Here is a 25937-nt window from a genome sequence, read left to right as displayed (position 1 = left end):
GTGCGTACGAAGGCGTAAGTGACAAAAACGACCCATCACGCTTTTGCCAACTTACTAAGCGCATCTTATAATGCACTTGGAACACCTTATTTTCCTCGTTCTATGAGTCTACAAAATACCTTTAAGGCGTTGTCCCACTGGCTGGAGGCCAAGGTTCATTACTTCGTTGTTTATTTTCAGACCGGCTGGCACCGAGCATCTAGTGCTCCCAGAAACAAGATTATCGATAGATGCCATCTAGGCACCCGGAAACTGGCCTGACGTCATTGGGGCGGCGGCAAGTATGAACGTTGGGCCAAATACGATATCGGGTGTCGAAAAACGTCCGGCGGGGATGACCTCACGCGGTCTCGCATGATTAGCTTCGCCCCCCCCCCCCCCCCCGCCAAACGTCACGGATAACGGTGCGCAAAGACAGTCACGTGAGAAAGCATTCCCACCGGAGGATTTCCGGAACCCTGTAGGATTTGGCCCTTTGTGCGTGCATGCACAGAGAAGCTGTAAAAAGGTGACGTTGGCGATATTTTCGTAGCGTTTAGACGCCCTTTCTTTTGCGAGAAATTCGCATATATATGACCGGATAGGCAAACGGCTGCTTATGTCTATTATATCTGGAGAAAACGTATTGACAAAAATTTAAAAGGACACAAGTGACTTAAATTTAGTCTACAATTTAAAGCGAAATTTTCCGCAGCTACCTCAGCGAGTGTTTAGGAGGAAAGGTTCTCACATTGGCAGGGAAAAAATGAAGACACAACTTTTCACTTCTGAACCTTTTACGTGCGCCAATGGAATATTTTAGTATGAACTTAAGCCTAAGCGAATATAACCCGCCAAAAATCACCACTGACAGGTAGGCAGGCACACGTACCTTGGCAGTTTTGTCAGTCTTAAACAACTGGCATAAAGCACAGAACGGAAAGTCGTCGAGACGGCTTTGCCCCCCTCCCCCATTATAAGTCGAACCTGGCCGCAGTGGTACCAACATACCGGACAAGAACAAACTATGAAAAACGAGTTAAGAACTACTGTACATCAAAACAAGCTCTCAAGATAGGCATTAAGAAACGATGGAAAATAACGATATGGGCCCCCAAATACGCAAAATTACAAGCATTGCTCTGCCTCTTTGATAAACGTGGAACTTGAGCAATTACGCGTAGGATCTCCAGTAACTTTCAAATTACCGACAAAAAAATAGCTCTTAATGCCCAGCGTGTCATATTTACTGCCCACTCCGCCGACAACGGGTCTTCCAGCTATAGCGCTACTGTCTTCAGTGACGAGGGGTCCGCTATGGACGAATACGAACCCGGAGAGGTTTTAGACGCAAAAAGACAGCAATAATAGGACAGCCCCAATAAGACCCAAGGGTGGAAATGGTTTAACTCCGACTCTCCAGGTCCGATTGAATAGCGTAGACGGACCTACTTACCCCATGGCAAGACTATTCGCAAAGGAAGTGATGGTGGCAACAACGAGGCGACAGGACTGATACGCGTGCCATCGGGACTGCCACTGACGACGACGTCTCAACCATGGTTCTCCCCAGCGAAAGTGTAGGGCCCCCAATTCAATGTCAAGTGTTGAACGCCTTTTATGGCCCTGCCGTGCGCTGAGCGCCATTAAAGGTGTTGCGCGGAAGCATTTCCGAACAAAGCCTCCGACAATGTTCGCGTTCCATCAGGGACGTTCAGAACGACAAGAGCGCTCAACACTAATTGGTTATATATTAAGGAGGGAGGCATTGAGGACATGTTCTAGCTTTCTTTGACACCTTTACATTCCATCTCTCTTGCCCTAATCTCAACGCCTCACCCCCCCTCACTCTCATCCACATGCCACAGCGCAATTGGACGACTTTGCTCTTTATTAAACGTTTCTTCAATTCAATTCAAGCATTGTGAAGCTGCGGTGCAGAGAATTTGGAAATTCAAAGTTTTATTGGCATTCGATTGATGCAACCAAACCTGAGTTATCTTTATTGCACTGTTCGGCATAATCCTGTATTATTTCTAAACACTGGCTGGCCGAAACTGTGATTGGACCACCATGGCACGCCGTAGTTGCCCCCTCCGGATTAATTTGGACCCCCTGGGGATGCTTAACGTGTTCTGAAGTCTCAACACACGAACATTTTTGTTCTCCGCCGCCATCAGAAAAGCATCAACCGCGGCCGGGATCTAACCTGTGTCATTGTGCACAGCAGGGCAACGCCTTAACCACGTAGCTAGAGCGCTAGGTAGAGAGAGAGAGAGAGAAGCTCTTTATTAAAGGAGGAAAGGCAGAGAGGTTTGCCAACATGGGTACGTCGACATGCTACTCTGCAGGAAGGGGAACGGGGAGAAGACAGATGAGTAGTAAAAAGAAGAGTAGTAGGTGAAAGAGGAAAAAAAAAAAAGAGAGGGTCATATAAAGGGACATGCGGCGTAGCACAGACTGACCGCTTAAGGGTGGCTATAAAGTCTCGGTGACGCCAATATCGTCAAGATACCCAAATAGAGCATCCAGGACTTTCCGTTGAGATGACGGAGAATGCCATGGTCCAAGTAGCAGGCTCAGCGTAATTGGTCCAGGGTGAAGACATGTCATCCTTTGCTCTAACCGACTCCTTGCGTCAATGTAGGCGGAGCACTCTAGCAGGACATGCTCGACGGTTTCGGGGGCGCCACAGTTGTCGCAATGTGGGCTTGTACTTTGGCCTATGCGATGTAAGTAGGCATTAGTGAACGCCACATTAAGTCGCAGTCTATGAAACAGTGTTTCCCGCCGTCGAGGTAGTCGTTCTGGCAGCCTCAGTCTTATCTGTGGGTCAATTGAGTACAGAAAATCATGATGATGTTCCGGAAGGGTCCATAAGCGATTTCTTTCTGCTAGAGCTAGGGCCTTGGTCATAGCTGAGGCATCATTTTTTGTAAAGAAAATCTTTCTTTTGTTTTTCATTTCTAGGCCCCTGCGTGCAGCCTCATCTGCTCTCTGATTTCCTAGGACACCACAGTGTCCAGGGAGCCACTGAAAGGTTACGCGATGGCCAGCAGCGTAAGCGAGATGGTGCAGATATTTTACTTCGCGCTGGATGTGGTCGTGGATGCTGAAGCAGCTAGCACGTCGGAGGCTTTGTAGGGCGGCTTTCGAGTCTGTGAATATGGTCCAGTGTGTCGGTGGCTGAGGAAGTATGTACCGTATGGCTTCTTTAATTCCATAAAGTTCAGCTAGCGTGGACGAAGTCGCTCGCTCAAGCCGGCATGACAGTGATTTGTTAGCTGACGGAATAAAAACTCCTGAAGAACTGCGCTCAGATGTTGCCGATCCATCTGTAAAAATATGGGTCGTTGCGGAGTAAAATTTTTGAATATGGGCAAGTGTAACCTGAAGTAGGAGAGTTTGGGGTATGCGCTTTTTTGAATCAATTCCAGGTATAGAATGTTTTATGGTAACAGGGGACAAAGTCCATGGCGGAAAACCCAGTGGCATGGTCTGCGGTGCTTGATTTGGCACGGAAGCATCAATTGCCCTTATTGTTCGTCCAAAGCTTGAAGCGTCTTGATCCGCACTGCGAGCCAGGAAATGGGTTGTGGCATGTAGTCTGTACCTCAAGTAATTTCGTAGCGTCTCTTGAAGCCGTAACACATCCATGGCAGGCAGCCAGCTTCCGCAAGGGTCCCACAACATGACGAGCCTGCAGGGAGGCCAAGGCACTTCCTCAGACAGTTGTTCCTTGCCGCTTCCAGCTGTTTTCTGCTTGTCGGGGACAGTGTCTGCAGGACGGGAAGGCTATATCGCAAGATACCATCAACATATGCCTTGAAGAGGAGCACCGCAGAGCGACAATCACTGCCCCAGCGAGTGCCACAAAGATATCCAATAATTTGGGATGCTGCTAAAATTCGCGAGCGTAATCTTTGTACTTCTGGGGACCAGGAGAGGTTTCTGTCTATGACGATGCCAAGGTATCTTTGGGTGCGTACGTACTGCAGAGGCCGGCCACTGAGGATTAGAGGGTATCGGTCCATTCTCTTGCGGGTAAACGCCATTGCGACACTTTTTTCGGAGGAAAGATGGAGTCCTCTCGGCGACAGGTATGCCGCTATTCTTGAAAGAGCCTTCTGCAGCTTCTGCTGTGTGATCCGACGCGATCTTGAAGCACTCCAAACACAGATATCATCCGCGTAGAGTGTGACTTTGACACCCCGGGGAAGAACGCGTTTAAGGTGAATAAGCGTAAGATTAAACAGCAGCGGGCTTAAAACTGCTCCTTGAGGGACGCCTCTATTTACGTCGTAGCATGGTGTGGGGCCTTCTTTTGTGCACATGAAAAGTTTCCGTCCGTCGAGATAGTTCGCAATCCATGCATATAGCCTCCCTCCTAAGCCGAGTGCAATAAGAGATGCTAGGATAGCATCATGGTAAACTGAGTCAAATGCTGACTTGATGTCTAAAAACACTGCAGTTGGGATATGGCCAGAATTTAGTTCTTCTTCTAAAGATGATACGAGTGCAATTATGTTGTCAATGGCCGATCGATTCTGTCGAAAGCCGTTCATTTCAGGGGGGTAAAGTTTCCTGGTTTCGACATACCAATTCACCCTTTTGAATATCATTTTTTCCATTAATTTTCCAATGCAACTGAGTAGGGCAATCGGTCGAAAAGAGTCGTAACGTGTCGGTGGCTTTCCAGGCTTCAGAACGGAAGTAATCTTCGCTAGCTTCCAATCAGGAGGGACGATTCCATGCAGCCACGTAGCGTTATAGTACTCCAAGAGACGCAAGCGAGAGTGGTGTGATAAATGCGAAATAGCCTCATAAGTGATTTCATCGTAACCAGGAGAAGAGCGTTTTTTGACATCGGAAATAGCCGCATTAAGTTCTTGTATCGAGAACGGGTGATCTAACGCAGGCACAGCAGCTGGAGGGGGACGGAAATAATTGAGCTGTGGGCGCGTCCTTGCGGATGTGGTGGCAGACAGCAGCTTGCAATATTCTTCAGCGGCTTCTCTCTGAGAAATATTCTCATGCAATGACAGCGCGCTGAATGGGCGTAGTTGCGAGATGTTGTTACGCATGCCCTTTACTACACGCCAGATGTGCGACAAAGGCTTGCGAACATCCAATTTCGCGCAAAACTCTTGCCATCGCTGCCTGTTTAACTTCTCTAAATGGCGCCTCACGTGTCTCTGCGCCCTACGTGCGTGCTGCATGTCTTCCAAAGTTTTGGTACGTCGAGCCTTGCGCTCTGCACGCCTGCGAATGGCTCGTAGCCTCTCATACTCCTCATCATTTCTGACATTTGTAGGCCTTTTCATAACACGCGATGATTCCCGCAGGCAGCGAGCAATTATAGGTATTATGTCGTTATCGCTAGTTGATGCTGTAATGCTCTCTTCATAGGCCTCCCAGTCAGTGCACTTGACCTTCGCTCCTTCTCGGAGCGCGTCTTTGTCAAGGTAAGAAATCAAAACTGGGTAGTGGTCGCTTCCCCTTGTTTCCAGGTCTGTGCACCAGAAGAATTTTGCAGCCCAGCTGCTTGAAATAAAAGAGACGTCAATGCAGCTGCTCACTTTCTCGTTTTTCATGTAAGTGATGCTGCCGTCGTTAAGAGGCTGAACAGAGTACTTGATCAGCAGCTCGGCTAGCCGCGCTCCCCGGGAATTTGTATGTGCGCTGCCCCAGATCTCATGATGCGCATTAAAGTCACCACAAATTAGATAAGGCGGGGACGTGCCAGTAATAATATTTTCTAGCCGCGAGGCGTCAAAGTGGTTGCTTGGCTCTATGTAAGCAGCAATTAAAGTGAAGCACTGGGTACCAATTCTGGTTTTCGCGCAGATGTATTCTTCGGATTCATGAGCAGGCACAGCAACGCTTGCTACTGGCACATCATGACGGGCGGCAACAAAAAGTCGACTTGGGCTGTTTAAGCGCTGCGAATGAAGCAATTGATAATTCTTTAACTTAAAATGTTCTTCAACTCGAGATTCAGATATAATAATGAACGGAAATTGATATGTCCGCACAAGCTGACGAAAATCAGCTAGTTTCGAGCGTAGGCCGCGTGCATTCCATTGAAAAATTGTACAACTTTTGAGACTTGCGTTAATAAGCGGTTTCAGGCGGTGGGTCTCCGATGCCATCAACTTTGTTGGGCTCCAGAACGATGCCGCGAAGATGATGATGTGGAGGTCACGAAAGGTTCCAAAGACAGTACCGCTTCTACCTCGGGGATATGGCCATAGGAGGGGTTGGCGCGCAGCAGTGCCCTGATTGCCGCAAAAAGCATGGGGATGAGTATGCCAGTAATGTCAGGCTGCGCGGGCTGAGCTGCCATCTGTCCACGTTCCCTACGGGGACGTCGAGTTGAGGCGGAGTCTGCGTCCTGTGAGCGTACATCAGGTGAGGCATGATTAATTGTGGTTGTTTGATGATCCCGTGTGGCCTGCGCGTAGGACTTGCTTGTGAGAGCTGCGCCCTCAAGCGGAGGGTCATTTGAAGGCACAATCGCAGGTGAAAACACAACTTCTGGGTTTGATGGTGGCTCACGTCGGGAAGGAGCTTTGCCTTGTACTTGCTCGACACTGCGTGCAAGAGTAGCTGCCTTTTTCTTCGGGCAAGCTCCATACGACGCGGGATGCGGGCCGCCACAGTTTGCGCATCGGGGTTGATTGCGCGACGTACAGTCCTTGTGTGGGTGGTCCCCAGAGCATATTTTGCAGCGAAGTTTTCCTCTGCAGTTCCTGGCGATGTGGCCGTGCTTCTGGCACTTGAAGCACTGTGTAGCAGATCCGGTATATTCTTCTACGGGGAAGCTGTTAAAGCCAAGAAACACCCGAGCTGGCAGAGGTGAACCTGGCTTGAATTCTAAGATGACTGAGCGTCGGCGGGTCTCAGCAATGACTTGATTTTCATCTCGTATGTAGGTGACTTGCCGACGGGCAGAGATAACTCCTTGGTCTCTAAGGTAATTCCCTAGTGCCTCATCAGTGTACTCAAGGGGCACACCTAGGATTTTTCCATACGTTGCCATGTACGATCGTGGCACGCGCACCTCGACTGGTACAGCAGCAAGGGTGGAGACATGTAGAAGTCGGTTCGCTGCAGCTAGGGACGACACGGTCACAATAAGCCTACCATCCTTGGTCAGGCGATGTGTTAAAACTTTTTCTTGTGCCGTCGCCACGACTTCTGACGCCAATACGTTGGGGTTGGCTTTCCACAAACTATAACCTTCAGTTGGTTCAAAGACAACGGGAATCCCGGCGGCTCGCTTTTTCTTGTAAGTGACAAGGGTTTTGCGATATGTTTTCGGGGTTAATTACATTGTTAACAAGTAATGCCAGTGAAGAAGAAGGAATTTACTACACTTTTACCTTTCCTTGCAAAGTCCAGTTGAGGTGATGTGGAGGGAAGCAAATGCCATTATCTCGAGGATTACGAGTTCTCTAATCAATAAATGAGAACAGTGCAGCTTAACGTGCATACCTGTGGGCGTCCGTAACAATTCTAGTCATTGAAAGACAGTTAAATTATTACAAGCTCGCAGCATCGGTATACTGCAGTCTGTACCAATTCCAGCGACCAAATTTGCATTGATAAGTTCTGTTGTAAAATCAAGGAAACGCAAATTGAATACAAAAAAAATTGAAAATTCGCCTGGAGCACTAAAACATACAAAGCGTATGTGGTGTTACATTGAAATTCATTTTAATGGATGCAGTTTTCTTTTAAAGAACGGAGCTATGCGCAGAAGAGGAAATTGACGCTATTTTCTAGAAGGAACTTTTAAGTTCGCGACTCAGCATTGCCTATACAAATTCTTTGTTTTTCAAAATTAACTGTACAAACTAACTATCCTGCGCATACGGAGGGCCTGAGGAAGATGTCCATGTGTGATTAGACTGCCCCTTGTACTCCCGCAAAAGACGTGAACTGTACCACAAACTGCCAGTAGCAAGAAATCGTATGGAAAGCCTAGAGACTCCATTAGGTCCAACGCCTGACGCTGGCCGTCAAAATGAGACAGGTATAGCGTCTGAATATTAGCCGTCAGTGTAAGCCTTTCACCACGAACCCGTGAACACGAACCCAGGAGGACTTTTTATAGACCCCATCTATGCAGACCTCACGAACTTTGTCGTGAATTGGTGAGTTGTTTAACCAGGTCTATGATCCTTCATTCTGTGAAGTGGAGTAGCCGGGGTACGTTGGCTTTCAAATTCTCCACTGAATAAACCAGTTAACCTACTTACCTACCTACCCGGGATGGACACCAGGATGATCTCCTCGCCGCTAAGCAATTCTTGCTGTACTTTACTATTGGAGTCTGACATCTTCCTTCCCATATTGGGGCGTGAGGAGGTGGGTAGGGCGTATTTGTTGAGGGGTTTTGTGTGTGCATGTCCAAAGAGTGTTATACATGCTAGGGTAAACACCGGAGATCCCACCCATTAGGGTACCTGGAAATCAGTGGAATCTGTGAGTGAGGTGTTTTGTGGCCTGTTTATTTGATTTGTCTGACCACAGTGGATTGCCAACGCGGGAATGGTTTGTGTTGTTTTGGGCATTTCCGTCGGTTTTAGCGGGCTGTTCATTTACCGGATCTCTGGTGTTAACTCGCTGTATTTTACTTGATTGCGCCAATGTATGCTCGAGTTATCGAAAGAGAGGAGCTTTGACAAAAAGAACAATACCCCTGGCTTACGCACCACCTGAAAAAAAGGTTGGGGGGAGGGGAGGGGAGTTAACTCCCCCACCCCGTTTCTACGTTTCTGCTCAAGCGTACTGATATTCGACGCTCGACGACTCCACCTGCGCTCTAATTTCCTATATGCCCGTGTGGCCGGGTACGCAGGTCACCTTGTAACACTTCCGAGTTGCACGTGAGCCTTGTTAAATTATACTTGCGGTGTTGCTGGCAATTGGGTTGCAAAGAAGTTACCTCCATGCTGCCTGTAAGTCTTTGCAAATGTGAAAATGTAGGCCGCATAGCTTGCCTGGCTCAGGACTGCAGGAAGGCTCCATTGTACGCACAATTGCCCTTGCTTCCATACCGACATTTATTTTGAGGTCAAGTTCAGTAGCCGCTGTGATGAGGGCATAGTTTGTCTACGTCAACGACGACACCCGTCTCATGCCGGCGGCTGGCCTCGGTGTCGTTCAGTCCCATTTGTGGCTCTGTCTTGTTGATCTGCTGAATGTCAGGATGGCCTTGAGCGTAGGGTTTGCCTCTCTTTTTCTGTGGAGGTAGGTTACGGGCCAGTGGCCAGTGTAGATTCTAGCCCATGCGCCGTGCTCGGATTGTGCGCTAGCGCTTCCCTCCCGTCGGCTGTTGTCGCATTCAGGTAGTCTCGGATGCTTATGTCCATGTGGTGCTACGCGGTAGTTGAGTCTTATCTATCGTCTGCCGTCAAGTAGTCCCTAAAATATTTGTTGCGGCAGTGTACTCCAGTGTCTCTGTTGAATCATACATGAAGGCACCCCATGTGCAATTTAAAGGTGTCTCTCAAAATTTTCTCTATATATTTGAGATGGCCCTTGTTGGGCTTTGGTGTGGCGAAGAGTAAAGTATGCTGGATGTGATGATCGCTGTTCTGAGACTCAGGGCACCGGCTTCAAGGATACTGTGTATGTTCGTCATTGTTCAAATAATGTATATCATCGGGTTTCCTTGTAGCAGGTTATTGCGGATTGTGTAGTTGGCTTTGGCTTGTTTTTTAGTGTCAAACCTAGCCCTTCATGTGCGAGTTATTAGGTATGACTCTGCCCTATAAATGTATTTTAAGTTGATTTTATTGCTGTTCGCTGGTGCCTTTAGTTTCACCGAAGAACTCGAACTTTCCGGGAAACAGTGGAGGCAAAAAAAGGGGCCTGAAAACTTGGTTAGGAGCTGGTTACTCTATTTTCTTCTGCGGCGGCCGCTTAAACGTTCCGTCAAGCATTGCCCGTACTTATTTCAAGTTCCTTTAGAAGGAAGCTTCTAATTTGAAATATGATGCATGCTTTAGTGTGTATCCTGACGTTTTTCACGACTTATCTCACATGTGAGGTCATTACCACGGCCACCTCCTCACTAACATTGGTTGCTCGGAATTACAAATGGGTTCGTCATACCACTCGTGAGAGGTGGTCAAGATTTGCCCGCTAATCACTTGTGACGATAAATAAACCAGGGCGAAGACACGATGCTGCTCCTTGTGAGAAACCAGTGACGGGCACGCCATGGTCCGTATTCAGGAGCGGAACAGAAATTTCGCAGTTTATAGCGCGGATTGCGTGTGCGTGTGCGTGTGTGCGTGTGTGCGTGTGTGTCATATACATGTCAACACACTTGTTACCAGTTATTTGAAGGCGAAATGTACTCCAAAATTTCCCCTTTTTCTCAAAAGAAAGGCCGTTTATTGACGCAAGAAACGTCTTGTTGGCTCCGCACGGCGGGATGTGACGAGACCTTGAAGAGTTAGACCCTGGAGACCCAGGTTGCCCTCGTCCCCTCCACCCGCTCCCCCCGACCCAGCCGTGAATAAAAGTGTCTCTCCCCTTCTCCCTCTTTCTCTCTACTCCAAGGTGCCATGTACACGCAAATGCATTCTGGGGAACCAGCCCCGAACGCAACTTTATTAGGTGAGTCGGTGCAACAAGGGATGATGAATGGGTTGTTCGAGGTACTGCCGTCAACAAAACGTCATGGTTTCCAGACCCGCAGAAGCTCGCTTCTGGCATGCTGCTCGCATTTGCTGCGGAAAGAAAGAAGCCGTGAATGAAATCCCTAAGCGCGCACATCCTTTCAAAGTTTTCAGTCTCAATAATTCTTCGACATCATGGGCAAAAGTAATGGGTAGAACTTGTAGAAAAATTGCTTCAGCATTCATGTTCTTGCTTTATATGTGCTAAAGCGATTTCCCCATGCAATTTGGCGTTGTTTGAAACTGTTCCATAATACTTTTGGTGGAGGCTCCTTTGAGCACTGTATTCATCGGTGAGCTAAAGCTCGTTAGCGGCGACAGACGCGTTGCAAATAAAGAGCTAAAGCCCGTTTATGCCCCCGCAGCTTTAGAGTGGGTCGTGACAACACTTGGTGCGTGCCTTGCAATCAGAGAAAAAATAGAGGTGTGGGGGGCAGGCGATTTTTGTTGTAGGGATGACCACGGCACGGGATGCGTACTAATTGCTCATGTATACTGCGTGTTTAAGTAAATGAAGTCATATGTTTATGATCCTTCGTTTTCGTATTTAGTCTTGAAAATGGGCAGGGGGGTAGGGGTATTCGAACGGTATTTTGAAGGTTACTTAAAAGCCTTAAAGAAGCTAGGTTTTTACTTCGGCCTCTCACAAGCGTGTTATATGTTAATAAAAAGAAATATTACTCAGTACTCTTACTATCTTGTAACATGCGCACAGGTTTGCCGAGCTATGTAGACGCCAAAAATGGTCACACACCGCATCAGAACGAGATTATTTAGCAATTACAATTTTTGAATGCGTCTTTTACAAGTATTCAACTGCGTTACATTGTGTGCCAGCCGCTTCAATTTGTGATTAAAAATAAGTTCAGCTATAAATTCACTCTGGGCTGCGGCTATCAGTAATATGTTATCAGTAATATGCTATCAGTAATAGGCTATCAGGCTGGTGTTCGCGTCCCGGGAATTTCCTTCAAGTTTACCTTGGTACAAGTTTGATGGCATTGAAGACGAAAGAATTATCAGTAGCCAAATGAATGATTATAACAACATTCTTGGCTTATGATAGTGGTCGACATGTAGAGCTTCCATCATCCTGCAGAGCATACTGCCGCAGTGATTCTAGTGTTTAAACCTATTGGTGATGGGCGTCTTCTTTCCATCGCGCCACTTGGGTATGCGCCACGGTACCTACTATCGAAGCCGAAGAGGAAAAGCTCGAGGATTGCCATTTGGAGTAGGTTTGCTCTGTTGCCTACTGCGTTCCTCGTGTTATGGATTTGCCCATTAAATTGATTTATTGCCGTTCACTGGGGACAATAGTGATCGACGCGCGTAATCTCTAAGGCAGCGCTCTGAAAACGGCACGTGTAGTTTGGAAACGACGAATCCGGGTCTCACGTAATTGGTCCGCAGCGCGATTACGTCATGCGCTGAGTAGCTTCGGGCCAATCGTGGGAGACTCGTAACCGCTGTTTCCAAACGTCGCGCGTTGTTTTCGGAGCGCTGCCTTAGAGAACACGCCCTCCAAGATTTCCATCGTCTCGCGACGCTTCCCTATGCGCACAACGAGACGAAAAGTGGAAGGTGGCTTTTCAAGGAAAAGTTTTGGGTGCGACAAATATAAACTGCCCTGAGTGAAGCTGCCCTGAGATTTCCTCGCGAATTCTGTAGTGCCCGTCAAGCCATGCGCCCCGTTCCACGGGGCAGTCCGCACAGAAGATTGCGATGGGGGTTGGCTAAGAAGTTGGCTAAAATACCCTGCCGGGGGGTTGGCTAAGACTGTGAATGCACAACAGGATTAGGCCAATTTTCAGGTCAGCTAACTTGAGGCAGGTGATTTAAATGGAGATGTAATTAGCCTACATGTAAATATTAGTGCAACATACGAGTCACTGTTCATTCATTCGTAGCCGGTTCTGCGACCCCGTATCGTTGCGCAGGGAAATAGGCCAGCTCAATGCTACCTCTGACGCGGCAAGTTCAGTGGTACTTAAAGCGTGCGTTACGTGTGAGGGGGATCTGACAACACCGGCCAACATAGATGTCGGTGACGTCGTCACCCACGCCGTCATTGCAGGACATTGTAGTGAAGCTGCAACAGGCACGAATCTAGGAGATTTTAAGACGAAGATATACTAGAAGCAGTTGATAGAGCGCGCAAACACTGACCCACAGAATTCCAATACCATTATCGCAAATAAATCGTACAAGTCGTGACAGGGTTGACTATTTTTAGCCTTTATCTACTTCCACCAAACCTCCACACTCACCCCTCAGCCCAGCTGCCACAAACACTGAAATGGAGGTTCGGCATCTCCGGTTTCCTTCACTCTGGCCGCGTCGCAAACCAATGTATTGAATGCTTCCATCTTTCTTGCAAACAGCTTTAAGCTTTTGTTTTGTTTGTTTTTAAGCTTTTGTTTGTCAGCTCATCTGATCTCCTAATTGTGTGCCTTTTAGGGCGTTCTATGATAAAGGTGAACTACAGGTAGCCGCAAGATGGGACTCGCTAAATTGCTTTAACACCCAGAAAGACTCACAAGCTGAGCGCAGTTCCTTCTAGGGAGCACTGTTGGTGCGTATATTTCTCTGCAGCCATTCGACGCACTTTTTTCTCTTCCATCTTACGGCTTACAAACAAATTGCAGTGATATCCGGCATTCAAAAAACTACATCAGCCTCAGAACGTAGTTCGTTTTGGATTCCGGAATCAACAATAAAACCGACGGGTCTTTCTTTCTTTTGAAATATGACTGATGACACAATAAAAATGAAGAGGAAGGCAACAACAACAAAAAACGCTTAACAGCAGCCCCCCCCCCCCCCCCTCCAATAAGTGCATTGCGGACTGTACGTCCAAAACCACGTGGTTTTTTCATTCTGATCGAATATATCAATGGCTTCGTGTTGTTCCGGAATGCGAAAATTTATGCAAAATAGAGGAATAAAAACTGTGTGCCAGCGTATAGGGTAAATTTTAGACCTAATAATACAAATAAAAAGGGGGAAGTCAGGGCGAGTGATATCTTTTACATATTAGCGCGCAAATCTAATTCGTTTGCAGCATATATGCTGGTTTTATGTGAAACAGTCTATTGCCGTCTCGTAGAGTGAGTGAGAGAAAATGATGGTTTGCAAAAGCTGGCTTCTTAGCAGGATGCTGAAACCTACTTCACTCTCTTCTAGGGGTGTGCGAATATTCGAAACTTCGAATATTCGAAACTTCGAATATTCGATTCGAATTTTTTGGTATTCGATTCGATTCGAACGACACTTTTATTGTTCGAAATATTCGAACCACCCAAAACTAAAAAAAAAAAAAATTCAGAGCGTGTCTGTATCGGTGTTTATTTACAGTGGACTCTCGATGATACGATTCCGGGGGTGCGAATTTCGGGATGATACGAATTTCCGAAAAGTACCGGCGAAATTGCATGGTTTGCAATGGGAAAAATTTCGGCTGTTACGAACGGACCTGCGGGGCCCGGCGGAAGATACGAACGAGCCGGCAAGGCACCCGACTGCCGAACGAGCAAGTGAAGGCTCTCGCTCCCCTGTTTGTCACTCTTTCTCCAGAAACGGCCGGGCTGTTGTTTTCTGCTCGCGAAAACGCTCTGCGCACGCCCAATGCGCTGACACCGCCGCGAAACCACCCCCACGCTGCGCGCGGCGCGGCCGGCGGCGTCAACATGGCGTCGGCACCAGCCGCGAAGTGGCGCGGGCGCTCGAGCGACCGCTTCTAACCGCTCTTTAAAATGCGGCTCAAGGGAGACACGAAGTTGCTTGTGCGGTAAAGGAGCTGATATTGCATGCGAAAACGGTACTATAAAACATCATCCGCGTCGCTAGTGAAAGCGCCCGTAAAATATTTGCCGGGGTGCTAAGCCTAACCATCTCCGGCGGAGCCAAGCCGGCTGTCTCGATCTCATCGCAAGTAGTCAGGCTCCTCCATTCTGCCGCGCGCGTCGTGCGTCATTTTCTGGCCGAGGTAGGCGCTACCGCGGGCGCGAAATCGTCGATGTGGGCGTGAAAATACAGCGCTCGCAGAGCCGAGGCGAGCGAATCGCGTGCAAAAACGCACCATGCGGTTCACGCTTGGCTGTTGCGGCGTGTAGCGAGCTTGGGCACAGCGAGTGAGGAGACGAGCGCGAAGCTTTACGTGCTCCAGAAAGGACTGCTTTGCGACACGGGGGTTAAAAAAAGCAGAAAAAATCACGAATTTCTTCACGCGAAAGTAGGAAAAGAAATAAACGAAAACTTTTTTCAGCGCTAAATTTTTTGGTCTGTGTTGGTTCATACGAATTTCGGATGATACGAATATTTTTCGCAGTCCCGCGAGATTAGTATCATCAAGATTTTACTGTATCAGCGCGCGGCAATGTGCACGGGCTCGGGCATGCCAGCTACTAGTGTCTCAAGTGAGCGGCTGTTTTCGATATCTGATAAAGTGGTGACGAGCAGGAGGTTGTCACTGCTCCCCGAACATGTAGAGCAGTTAGCCTTTCTCCATGTTAACATTTAAGTGAGTGCAGACCTTAACCTGTTGAGTGCAATGGTATTGTGTAATTCCTAATTTTACTTTGTGTGATTTGCTGTGCAATAAAGTTGCAGTTTTTGTGTCTCTAGATGGTGAAAACATTAATTTTACAAAACACAATAAGTATTCGTATTCGAAAAATATTCGAAAAATATTCGATTCGATTCGAACTTTGTTTTTATTATTCGAATTCGCTTCGAAATTAAAAAAATTGATATTCGCACACCCCTACGAGTCTCTTCCCGTAGTACATTCCGCCGGCCGCAAGGACAATCGCTAGTCACTCGCCGTGGTTCCATAGCGGCATTAGCAAAAAGAAACCCTGAAGGTACCTAAGCCGCCATTCTTGTCAGTGGTTAATGTGAACGCATTATTGTCTTTATTGGTCGCTCCCAGGATGACGTATACGTATAGCCCGAAATGACATGCTGGTGCTTGCGGCGCCGCCATAGAAGTGATCATGGTGTAGCGCCACGCCAAGCAGTTCGGCTGGAAGGGGACTGCTGCGCCTCTGGCTGAGACCAGTTAAACCCCCTCCCCACCCCACCACTGGCGCTGTGACACCAGAACTTCGGCTGGCTCTGCACGAGTCGCAGCCGATGACGAGCTGCAGCCAGTGGGAACGTCAGGCTGGTGCCTACCCGCCTTTACAGCCAATGGGAATTTAGTGTTATTTCGCCTCTACAGACAACGCCCTAAGTGGCCACTGCCATCTGTCGCTCGCGCGCACTTACAGCTACTCCGTAGTAACGCATCCTTACTCGAAGCAATAGGCCGATACGCACTAGAGAGTGGTCTCTACAAAGCAGTATAGAGCGGGCCTGACCATGTTTTTTTTAACGGCACCCAAGAACAAAGACGCCCTCGAAAGGACCTATGATCCCACAATGAACTTTAGTGGTATCCCACTTCATGCCCTCCCCCCTTACCTCCTTCCCCCAAAGGGCTTCGTGCCTCCTTTAAATAAAGCACATTCATTCATTGAAATAACAAATCGTCGTTACAAGTGAGCGGAGCCGACTGTACAGCGGATTCACCGGCGTAGCTACCTTTTTATGGCAAGTCGGCACCATATTAAAGTATATGCGCGTAGGATCACTTCTATATTCCTACATCGGGAAAGAGGAACCATCCCACCAACTTTATTACGCATATTTTGCTGAACGACGGCAATCATGCCCAGTGTGCCACTTTCCGTCTATGCAGGGTACAAAAATAACAGCCTCGCCAACCTAAACGACGTCATGAGGGCCGGGAAAAAGAATAAAGCAACAAAGTGTCCACTTCCGGATAATTTGACCCAGCGTGTCCGTGAATAACCCCCAGAGAGACAGCGCACGAAACCAGTCCGTTATACGTGGTTCCTTGAGACACCGGAGCTAAACTTAGCAAACAACGCCGGCAAGTATCCTTGGGCGTATTTTCCGCCCCGCACAGTGCGTGCCGCACGCATGCGGTATGTATTGGCGCAGTACATTAAACCACGGAGGAAAGTACGAAACACGTAGGAGGCCTTGGTGAAGCGTCCTCCACCGGCAACTGTAGCAGCTACGAGCGCCCACTTGTGTTTGATGACTAACCCCAGGTGGCGACGCTATCCTTTTGGTTCGTACCATCCTTCATGGTTCGTGCAGACCAGAGTTCTTATACGCATGCCAGTACCATGATCCCATGCCAATAAGTATCACTTACAAAGTTTTATCTGGTGTACAGGCGTGACGCCCGTAAATAAGCACATGAACGTGCAAAAGCCGCGTAAGTTGAACGAATTCAAGTATTGCGAATATTTTTGATGCGCTGTGACACTTTTTTAAAAGTAGATACTTTCAACAGTTTTATACGCCTCGGCTGGCGTGCTTTGGAGGCACAGGGTCAATATTACTGCTTGCAGTTGATTGGGTGGTTCCCCTATCGATATACAGCACGTTAAAACGCAATTTCTTCTGCCCTGTTGGATGTCCCGCAATGGCATATAGTGAAAAACTCTGATTGAATGTGCTTATTGAACTGGATATTCTCTAAGGTGAGACGTGTTATGGCTTGCGTGTACTGATTCGTGTTTTTAAGTGCGCACCAATAGCTAGAAAACTCAGAAATACAAAAATATTGATTACTAAAAACTAAAACGGTCAAACCTTCATTTGTGAGCAAACGGCCTTGGAGAACTTGCTTAAACGGTTGGAGAACTTTCTTCAATAATTTGTAATGCGGGTTTTAAACAACTTGAACGTCTTGGATGACATAATATGTTTATTCACGAACATTTGGAGATGCTCATGCTCAAACAAATGCTAATCGATATAAAAGTGGGCATGTAAATTGCTCGTTTTGCCCGACCAGTTCTGTAGCCCCAATCGAATATTCATGTCACTGGAACTACAAGCAGCAAAGTCTCCGTATACGGAGATTGCAATGGTCCTGTATAGTTGGGTTTGGAGGTATTCACGTTTAAGGATAGGTGATATCGTTTCTCCCGGCCACTGTTGACTAATATCATCTTAGACTGAGTTAATTAACAGAGACAATACGTTTATAGCACAGCGTTATTTTAAATATTACAGGCTGATCACAGCAAACTTCTCGGCTACCGCTCCCTACCTTTACTTTTACAGCAGCTTCTACCACGACTGACATTGTTGCCGGTATATTATGAAGATAATTACGGTCATCCATTCCACAGATCAAGTTCGGTATCTACGGCAAAACCTGCTCCAGCGATTGCTTTTTCCGCAAGTTCTAACATTACTGGCCTGCAAAACAATGATATTGTGTAATTCGCGTAATGAAAAGCCATTTCTAAGTATTACGAACAATAAATTCGCTTATACAGCCATGTTTACCTGTTAAACTAAAGTTCTTTGCACCCTCTAGCTGAGATACAAAAAAAAGGTGCCCCTGCACCGCCCCCCCTACCTTCATCGCCTTTAGATCCTGCTGGTGGCGGTTGACGGTAGACAACTTCCGCAATGATGAAATATCTTGCCATCATTTTACACTGGAGGTGTACGCTGTGTTCGGAAACATTTCATTGCCAAATTCGGCAAAACGACTCACTTTTCGGTGTTATTTTACCTGTCTACTGGCGTGGGCGGCCATATTTACACCGCTGACCCGGAGCTCTGTTGAGAGGTGGTCACGTCCAGGGCGCAACCGGTTACGCTTGTCACCTTAGTTGTACATGGGAGTTATGTAAAATGACTAGCACAGAGATAAGTTTTTGGAGGAAGCGTGTTGTGGATATTATGAAAGACTAGATTGGGAAGGGCGTTTGGTATTATGAAACACAAGCTGGTCTTGTGGTTACCGGTTCAGTTCCAACCGGTTAAGCGAACCCCAGCCGCTTGAGAGCCCCCCAAATCCTTTTTTCTGAACTTAGGCTGTTGGGATAGGTTATGTGACTCTCTAAATATTTCAGAAGCCTTTATCATAACCTTTGCGAACGAAGGAAAGCTTTCCATTAAAATTCTAAAGGAGCATGATTTGAAGTTCAGGTTAAACAGTAAGCGTTGACATGGCATTGTTGTGAAACTTCTTTTTTTGGTCACATGACAGATATAAAGCACCAAAACTTGTTTCCTTTCGCATGGTGAACACGGCTTGTACGAATAAGCGTGACCAGAAAAAGTCGACGTATATCGCAATAAAAGAGTGCTTTTTAACTGGGAATGAATTTCTGACGTAGTAAGACTAAGAAAATTTTGAATGCGTAAGGAACATCTGTGACAGGAACACACTTCCAACAGATTTTAGAATAGCTGAATTTAAAGGAGTTACTGTTTTTCGCAAGCGCACCCATAATTGTGTGAACATTTATAGCTACAAGGCACCGCTGCTTGCATAACCATTGTTAAGTAGGCATGCGTCTGAAATTGGTCTTATGGTGTCGGCGTAGGATGGCGGTTAAGAGACTGTTTTTTTCTGGAGGCACGCATTCTCGAGTAAGTGACTTCATGAAACGGTGCTGTTTTGTTTTAGAGTCAGTTACATCATAATGGATGCGTTTGTTTAAGTGCTTCGCCAAAAGAACTACAGTGCGCAACAAACACTTGCTACAACGAAATTGCTCGAATCGAATTTTTATTCGAAGCGTTTTCACTATCCCAACTGTAAAGCACGGCGTTCAAATCATCCTGGCTGTTAACTAAGCATACCGTCCATAACAAAGTCTGTTTCCTGCCCTGGGTGCTTTGTTACAACGAGGGTTTACAGTAGTTAGCTTGTTTCCGATTACCTGAACGTGGCTCAGGTTTTTCCTTCCGGTGAAACTGGTTTGCAGGCACAAATAACGTAATTAAGGATCTCACTTGTTGTGGTGAACAGTTTTATAGGGCTGTTACGTTCTTTAAATTCTTACGCACCGTGGTCGCTGTAGTATTTCCCCAGTCGTGCGGTCTCAAGAATGTGGCCCCACAAAAGAGGTGTCATAAAAACAACGCCAAGAAAGTTACCGAGAATTTTCTAAGACATGCGTCACATACTGAATGCAAGCAAGAACGGGCATAGGACAGTCAAACGCAGCTGAAAATTGTGCAGCGCGGTGTCTGTACCCTAATTTAGTCGTCCTTTCTAGAAAGGGAGGGTTTCAACATGCTAGAAAAGCAAACATTAAACTCGTGAGAACAAACAACCCCGTAAACTCTGTTCTTCAATGGTGTTAGTCCATTTTAAATAAAAACCAAAAGGTCACCGAAAACAGTCGCATGCTCTATGGATGTGCTTTCACCTCTCCTGCGTACCGTCCCTAAAGAACGCAACAAAAACATGCAGAACACCACTCAGAACATGCAAACCCCAGTCATACCAGTAAGGACACACAATGAACCATAATATCTTTATTGCTGCAATTACAATTCAACGGTTCATTAACCAGGAAAGCGGCAGTGATGTATACGCACCACATGCAATACAGCGGCCAAACGAAAACAAAATTGTGTGGTCTCGTCGGTCAATTTTCACCCCTTGTATTAATCGATATTATAGGCTTTGTTTCTTACGCTATAATTTTTGCAGAGTTTGTGAAGCGGCTTATCCTGCATTGTTTTCTTGAATAATTATTTCAGTGTTAAAAACGTTCTCATAAACTGGTGAGCTACTGCATGCTCAAAACGTGCACCAGAGAGGACACATTGCGATATGTTCTATGTGGTAAGACATGATGTACAACAAGACCTTGACACTCACAAATACTGTATATTGTTTCCGATGAACACCCGAAAATGAAAAAGCTTCTTCGATGCCGTAACATGAATTCCAAATGAGCCTTTAAAACGTTCAACGGAATCAAGTCTATTACTTCACAATTGAAGAATGTTCACTCACTGTTTTGCGCATGAATTCGGGAGAATACCTCTTGATCCAGCCGTTACACAAAATGTACCGTAAGCATCAATATCCCAAATTCAATTTAGCGTGGTTTGCGGGGTGACCTGGACTACACACTTTTTTATATTCCCAAAAATAATTATTGACACACTATAACATGGTATGTCATGATAGTGACTATGAAGGACCTATGCGAAAATTGAAGACGTTGGACGAATTGTAAAATGTCAGCTTCGAGGATTTTGTATGTACAGTGGCTTTAGGGAAGCTTTGCTTCAAAATCTAAGTTTGTTTTAAAAACCAGGAAGTGAACACTGCACTTTGGCGAGACTAGAAAATGGGTGAAATTTGAAAGGACTAGTCACATAAAAAACGAAAACAAAAAATATCGTGTGGGTTGTAAACAAATGATAGCTTTGCACAAAGAAATGGGTTAACGCAAACCGGTTAGCATTCCACAGGAACGTCTGCTCGATTTACATTATCACTATTCTGTCGATGGTGAAAGCAATAGTGAAATATTTTCTGGTAAAATAGCTTCTGTGGTACCCTGTGTCACATTTATATATCTGGGGCTCACATGAAGGCTGAAGAACAGATAATATAAAATATCCATATAAACATAACGTTGCTAAATATCGGAACATGACACCCTATATTAAAAACATGCTCTGCGTAGGAAAAAAATATCAAAATGTACGTAAATGTGCCTAAAATAAATTGTAAATATTGGACAGTATTTTTGACAAGCACATGTAACTCTAGATTGTCCGGAAAATGACACATCTTTTATATGGCCATCAAGGCTTCACTGACCTCACCTGAGAAAAAATTACAACAATGCAAGAAAACATTTTCTAACTTTGGCTTAATGCAAACGATGAAACACACGTCACTGACCAAGTCACAAATTAAAAAAAAACGTTGTTTCGAAAACGCTACCGATATCTTGTTCAATACTGCGAACAAGGGAGCCGTAGCGCTCCCAGAACGCCATTTTTAATTCTTCCATCTCTTGCATTATGCAACCTGACCGGGTGGTATGCCACCGAACCCTCTACTTCGTGACTTTGACTTTAGATATGCATATCTCCTTGTATAGAAATATTAGTGTAAATATTCAATAATTACATTTTGTCTGTAGTACTCTAAACTGCAGCCCTACACAGCTATTGAGACCGCAGTGGTTCCGGTCAGTGGCATTGCTTTGTTGTATGTTACCTCAACGTCGCCAGAGTTTGCCTCACTGCATTTAAAGAGTAGTTAATTTGCGTATTAACAACTGTGGGACTGAACTGTGGGACTGAACTTAAACAGCGTCAAAGTGGAGCTTGAAAATATGTCTTATCATTCGTAAGGACGCACCTTGCTCCAAAATTCGCAAGCGTCCTGAAGCAAGCGCTTCTTCAGTACGTTTCCTTCACGACGAAGATCTAGGTACTGCTCCTCTTCGTTGAACTTCGGCCACGGGGTGTTGTCCAGCACCTTCGGAACTCTGGAAGGGAAAAAGATCCCCCAGAGCCGCATACCCAATAATTTTCCGATGCGCACCAAACATCAATGTTAACATCCGGGTCATTCAGGAAGAACCGTTGCTGCCATTGTGAACACTTGCTTTAGCGATAGTTGCCCTGTTCTAAATTTTGTATGCCTAATTATGCGTGTTACATGGCATTTATGATTAAAAATAGCGGGTCATGTGATACATCGCTGACAACGTATTCCTGACAGCGTATTCTACAATACCAACAAGCTATGTACGTTTGCAACGACAAGTTGCGTAACAGCGGAAGAATAAGTGACTTAAGTGTAAGTACATCCACTAAAACTCGCTAATAAAGTGTTACTTATATGAACGCTATGCATAACAACATTTTCACTAAGGGCTACTCAGCGGCTGTAATTTAATATGCAATGTTTTGGCAGGGACACTAAAAGTTACATTAAAGTTTGTGGCAGCATAAGCTGCAACAAATAAAACTAAACTAATTGTCTGTTTGATGGTTGTCACAGCTACTACTGTGTATTTTACAGAAGCATTACTGCGATATCTGTATTTCCTCTTTTAAATACGTATTACCATACGAACACGCGTAGATGGCTCCTGAGTGTTTTATCAGTCTGAATGAATTAAAACTTGGAAGGTCGATTCTAGGATTTCTGCGACGTTGAAAATCCATCTTGAGAGCTAAAATGCACGGTAACTTGTCCGGTATGCGCAGCAAACACTGGGAAAATGAAATCACAACATGCTGTGCAATGTAGCATGCATGTCTCGCTCATTGAACAGATTTCCCTCAACAGAGCGGTGCATGACGATGCACAAAAACTACGCCAATCAAAATTGTCCTATCTAGCTCAATGGACCTCAGCGGAACTTCAGAACAAGTGTGGTGATTTACAACAAGAACAGCTGAAGTAGTTTAAATTCACGGACCCCGCGTACATTTTATTTTTAAAAAGCTCTCATTTTACAGAAAGTTCGGGAATTGTGATGCCGCTAAGCAACCCCAGGATCTATATGAAAGGCGGTGTCGTTTATTTAACCAGAATATCCCTATTCATGAGTTGATGGAACGGGAAGTTTGAATTTATCGCACAGCCCTCGTGCTTGTTTCTTATTTTTTTCGGGCAGCGAAAGGAATCGAATAGAGGAGCCTTCAACGCAATATTTTTCTTATTGTACGCGGAGTGCGAGCCACAAAATTAAACGAGATAATTTTCAACCGACTACACAAGACAGTTGTTCTGTTCCATCTATATCTCGTCAATCATGCCTGCAAATAGTCCGCGACAAGCTGAAGCTCTTCACATCCCTTTCTTAACATCCTAACCATTGTAAGTGAAGGCCTACAGAGATTTTCAAAAGATTGTTGTCACCAAAATGCAAAGTTGTAAAACTGTCATCTTGACGTTCTTTTTTGTTGCAGTCTTTCTATACAGAAAAAAAAAATGAGAGCGCAAAGTAGATTCTCGAGAATAAATAGTTTTCAGTTGATTAGATAAGGTAAAGTAATTAGCACTCACTTCGTTTACAAGAATTACCGTTTTACATTTATGAGGCACCGATAACTTACGTAAAGGTGTGAAGAGCTGATTCAAAAATTATGCGTTGAATCGTTCTAGTGTTTAAGGAAATGAAATAACAAGAAGCAAAACTTTACAACGTAAGGAGATGTTTAGAGCAGTCTCTGCTACAAAATACAGTAATAGTAGAGAAGTCGCACACCTTAATAAACGTCGTGCCATGGGAATTGCGGTTATGTTAAAATAAAGACATACTAAATTTTGGGTTAGACAGCGCAGCTTTAGTTATACTTGCTGTTTTGAGCTGATATGTTTGGTTTGTAATACCCAGACGAGGGTGAAAATTGTTGTTTGTAATGAAGAATCTACGGGAAATCACAGGGGGGCCTAAAATCAGAATCTAACATTTAAAGTGTTTGCATTGTCCCCTTCAGTAAACGTTGACAAGGAACAAAACAGTCAGACTTACGTGGTTACTACAACGCGAAAAATTCAAACATTGCCTTACCCGGTGTGACTGAAGGTAGATATGACATTGATGAAGTTCTCGGTAGCCCGGATGTCGTCCTCAGTCGCATTGTTCACCAGCTTGAGACCCGAACCCAGGTTGAAAAAGATATCATCCCCGTGCGTTGGTCGAATCCATTCCGGCCAGTCGACGAACGATGCCTGCTGGGACCACTGGTACATGTACACCGTCGTGTCCGGCCGCAGGAATCTCTTGGCAAAGCCAACCGTGGGACAGCCGAACTGCAGGTCTCCGATCAGGGAAGCCGCAGCGTACACCGGTTCCGGTCCGCTTGTCGCGTTCATGCCGTCAAAGTAGTACGCCATCATGGGCTTGGGGTCGGTTTCCAATATGGTTGTAATGAAAGCTTTGATAAGAAACACCATCTCTCCTTTCCGGACCTCGTCAATATCGGTCAGGTCCCGAATGCTGTTAAAGAGGTAGTAAAGGAAGAAGTCGCCCTCGGCTTCGCAGATGCCGGACAGAAGTTCGTTGGCGTTTAGCTTGCCGCGCTTCAGTGCGGCTGCGGGTTTCTCTGGCAGCAGCTCGTCCCCAAAGACGGGAAAGAACGAGTCCAAGTCTCCCGAGTTAAAAACCGTGGTGGCGTTCAGGATTTCCCTGAACGATTTCGACCTTAAACACCTGACGACCTCCTTCGCGTCGTTCTTAACCTCACCCCCGGTGCATTTCAATTCCCTGCTGAGTAGGTCGGCTCTGTGCAGAGCCTGCGATTTGTCACTGACCGCAGCGCTGGTGAACGGGCTGCCACTCTGCATGATGGCGCGCTTGAACAGCCCCCTGCTCTTGGGCGATATCAGGTGCATGCCCACGGATATGGAACCCGCGCTCTCACCCATCAGCGTCACCCTCCCTGGATCCCCGCCGAATGACCGGATGTTGTTCCTGACCCACTTGAGGGCCAGCAGCTGGTCGTAGAGGCCCGTGTTGCCCGGCGCGTCGTCGATGTCCATGTGGAGGAAGCCGAAGGCACCCAGCCGATAGCTGACGACAACCGCAATCACGTCGCCTCTATCAGCGAGCTCGGAGGCGTCCATGACTCCCAGAGAGACGCCGCCGAACGAGAACGCGCCTCCCGGAAGGTACACGATCACGGGTTTCAAGGAGGAATCGTTTTTGATTGGAACGAACACGTTGACGTAGAGACAATCTTCGGAGATCGTGTCCGTGGGCTTGATGAGGAGGAAGTTATTGACTCGGGCTGGAAGTTGCGGGCACAGCGGAGGAAGCGTGGTGGTGTTCAGGACACCCTTCCATGGTTTCTTCTGCAGCGGCCTCCTGAAGCGAAGTTCTCCCACCGGCGGTTCGGCGAACGGAACGCCCAGATAGGCGTGCACCTCGGAGGTTGTTGTAGGGAGAACCACGCCTCGCATCGATCCGCTGATGGTGTGCACGATGGGATCGCTCACATCTTGGGTACTCGCGGTGACCGAAACGGCAGCGAGGATGACTGCTGTCCACATCATGTTGATCGGAAATTCCTGAAAGGACAATTTCGTCAATTCTATAGCAACAAAAATGGTGAAGTCATGTTTTTAAGCAAATTTCCCCGTTATGAAAATACCATTTTGGTCACGTGCCGAGCAAGACGACGTGAGCGATGCGGCACAACTTGTATAGTGTTGCATTCGGAACTGTTTATATTGGCTGTCGCAGTAATTAGTTCGCTTTTATAGCACATTAAAACAAATCATGGCCTGAAACGTGCGAAACGCAACTGCTAATATGCGAGAAAGAGAGCACTCGACAACAGTTAACTAAAAGAGAAATAAAGCGAGGAAAAACTCAGCGCCAAAGTGCGACTCATCCTTAAAAGGACACTGAAGAGAATATGTCAGACATTGTTCTT

General features: G+C 46.3%; 1 protein-coding gene across 4 annotated transcripts in view; it reads right to left on the bottom strand.

The window, feature by feature from the left end:
* Positions 1-10602: 10602 nt before the first annotated feature.
* Positions 10603-25937, bottom strand: part of LOC144179044 (acetylcholinesterase-like) — a 116391-nt gene continuing 101056 nt past the window's right edge. For all 4 annotated transcript variants that reach the window (XM_077707221.1, XM_077707222.1, XM_077707220.1 and 1 more), the window contains 3 exons: positions 24071-25569; positions 21901-22030; positions 10603-10727 (listed from right to left, as the gene is read on the bottom strand). In XM_077707221.1, the coding sequence (XP_077563347.1) occupies positions 10665-10727; positions 21901-22030; positions 24071-25554 (1677 nt within the window). In that variant the 5' untranslated portion in view covers positions 25555-25569 and the 3' untranslated portion in view covers positions 10603-10664. The remainder of the gene's footprint in view (positions 10728-21900; positions 22031-24070; positions 25570-25937) is intronic.

The sequence above is a fragment of the Haemaphysalis longicornis genome, unplaced genomic scaffold (assembly GCF_048455015.1).
Source record: "Haemaphysalis longicornis isolate Haplotype H1 unplaced genomic scaffold, Haemaphysalis longicornis Haplotype H1 scaffold_4, whole genome shotgun sequence".
NCBI lineage: Eukaryota > Metazoa > Arthropoda > Arachnida > Ixodida > Ixodidae > Haemaphysalis > Haemaphysalis longicornis.
This window is presented reverse-complemented; position numbering and strand designations above follow the sequence as displayed.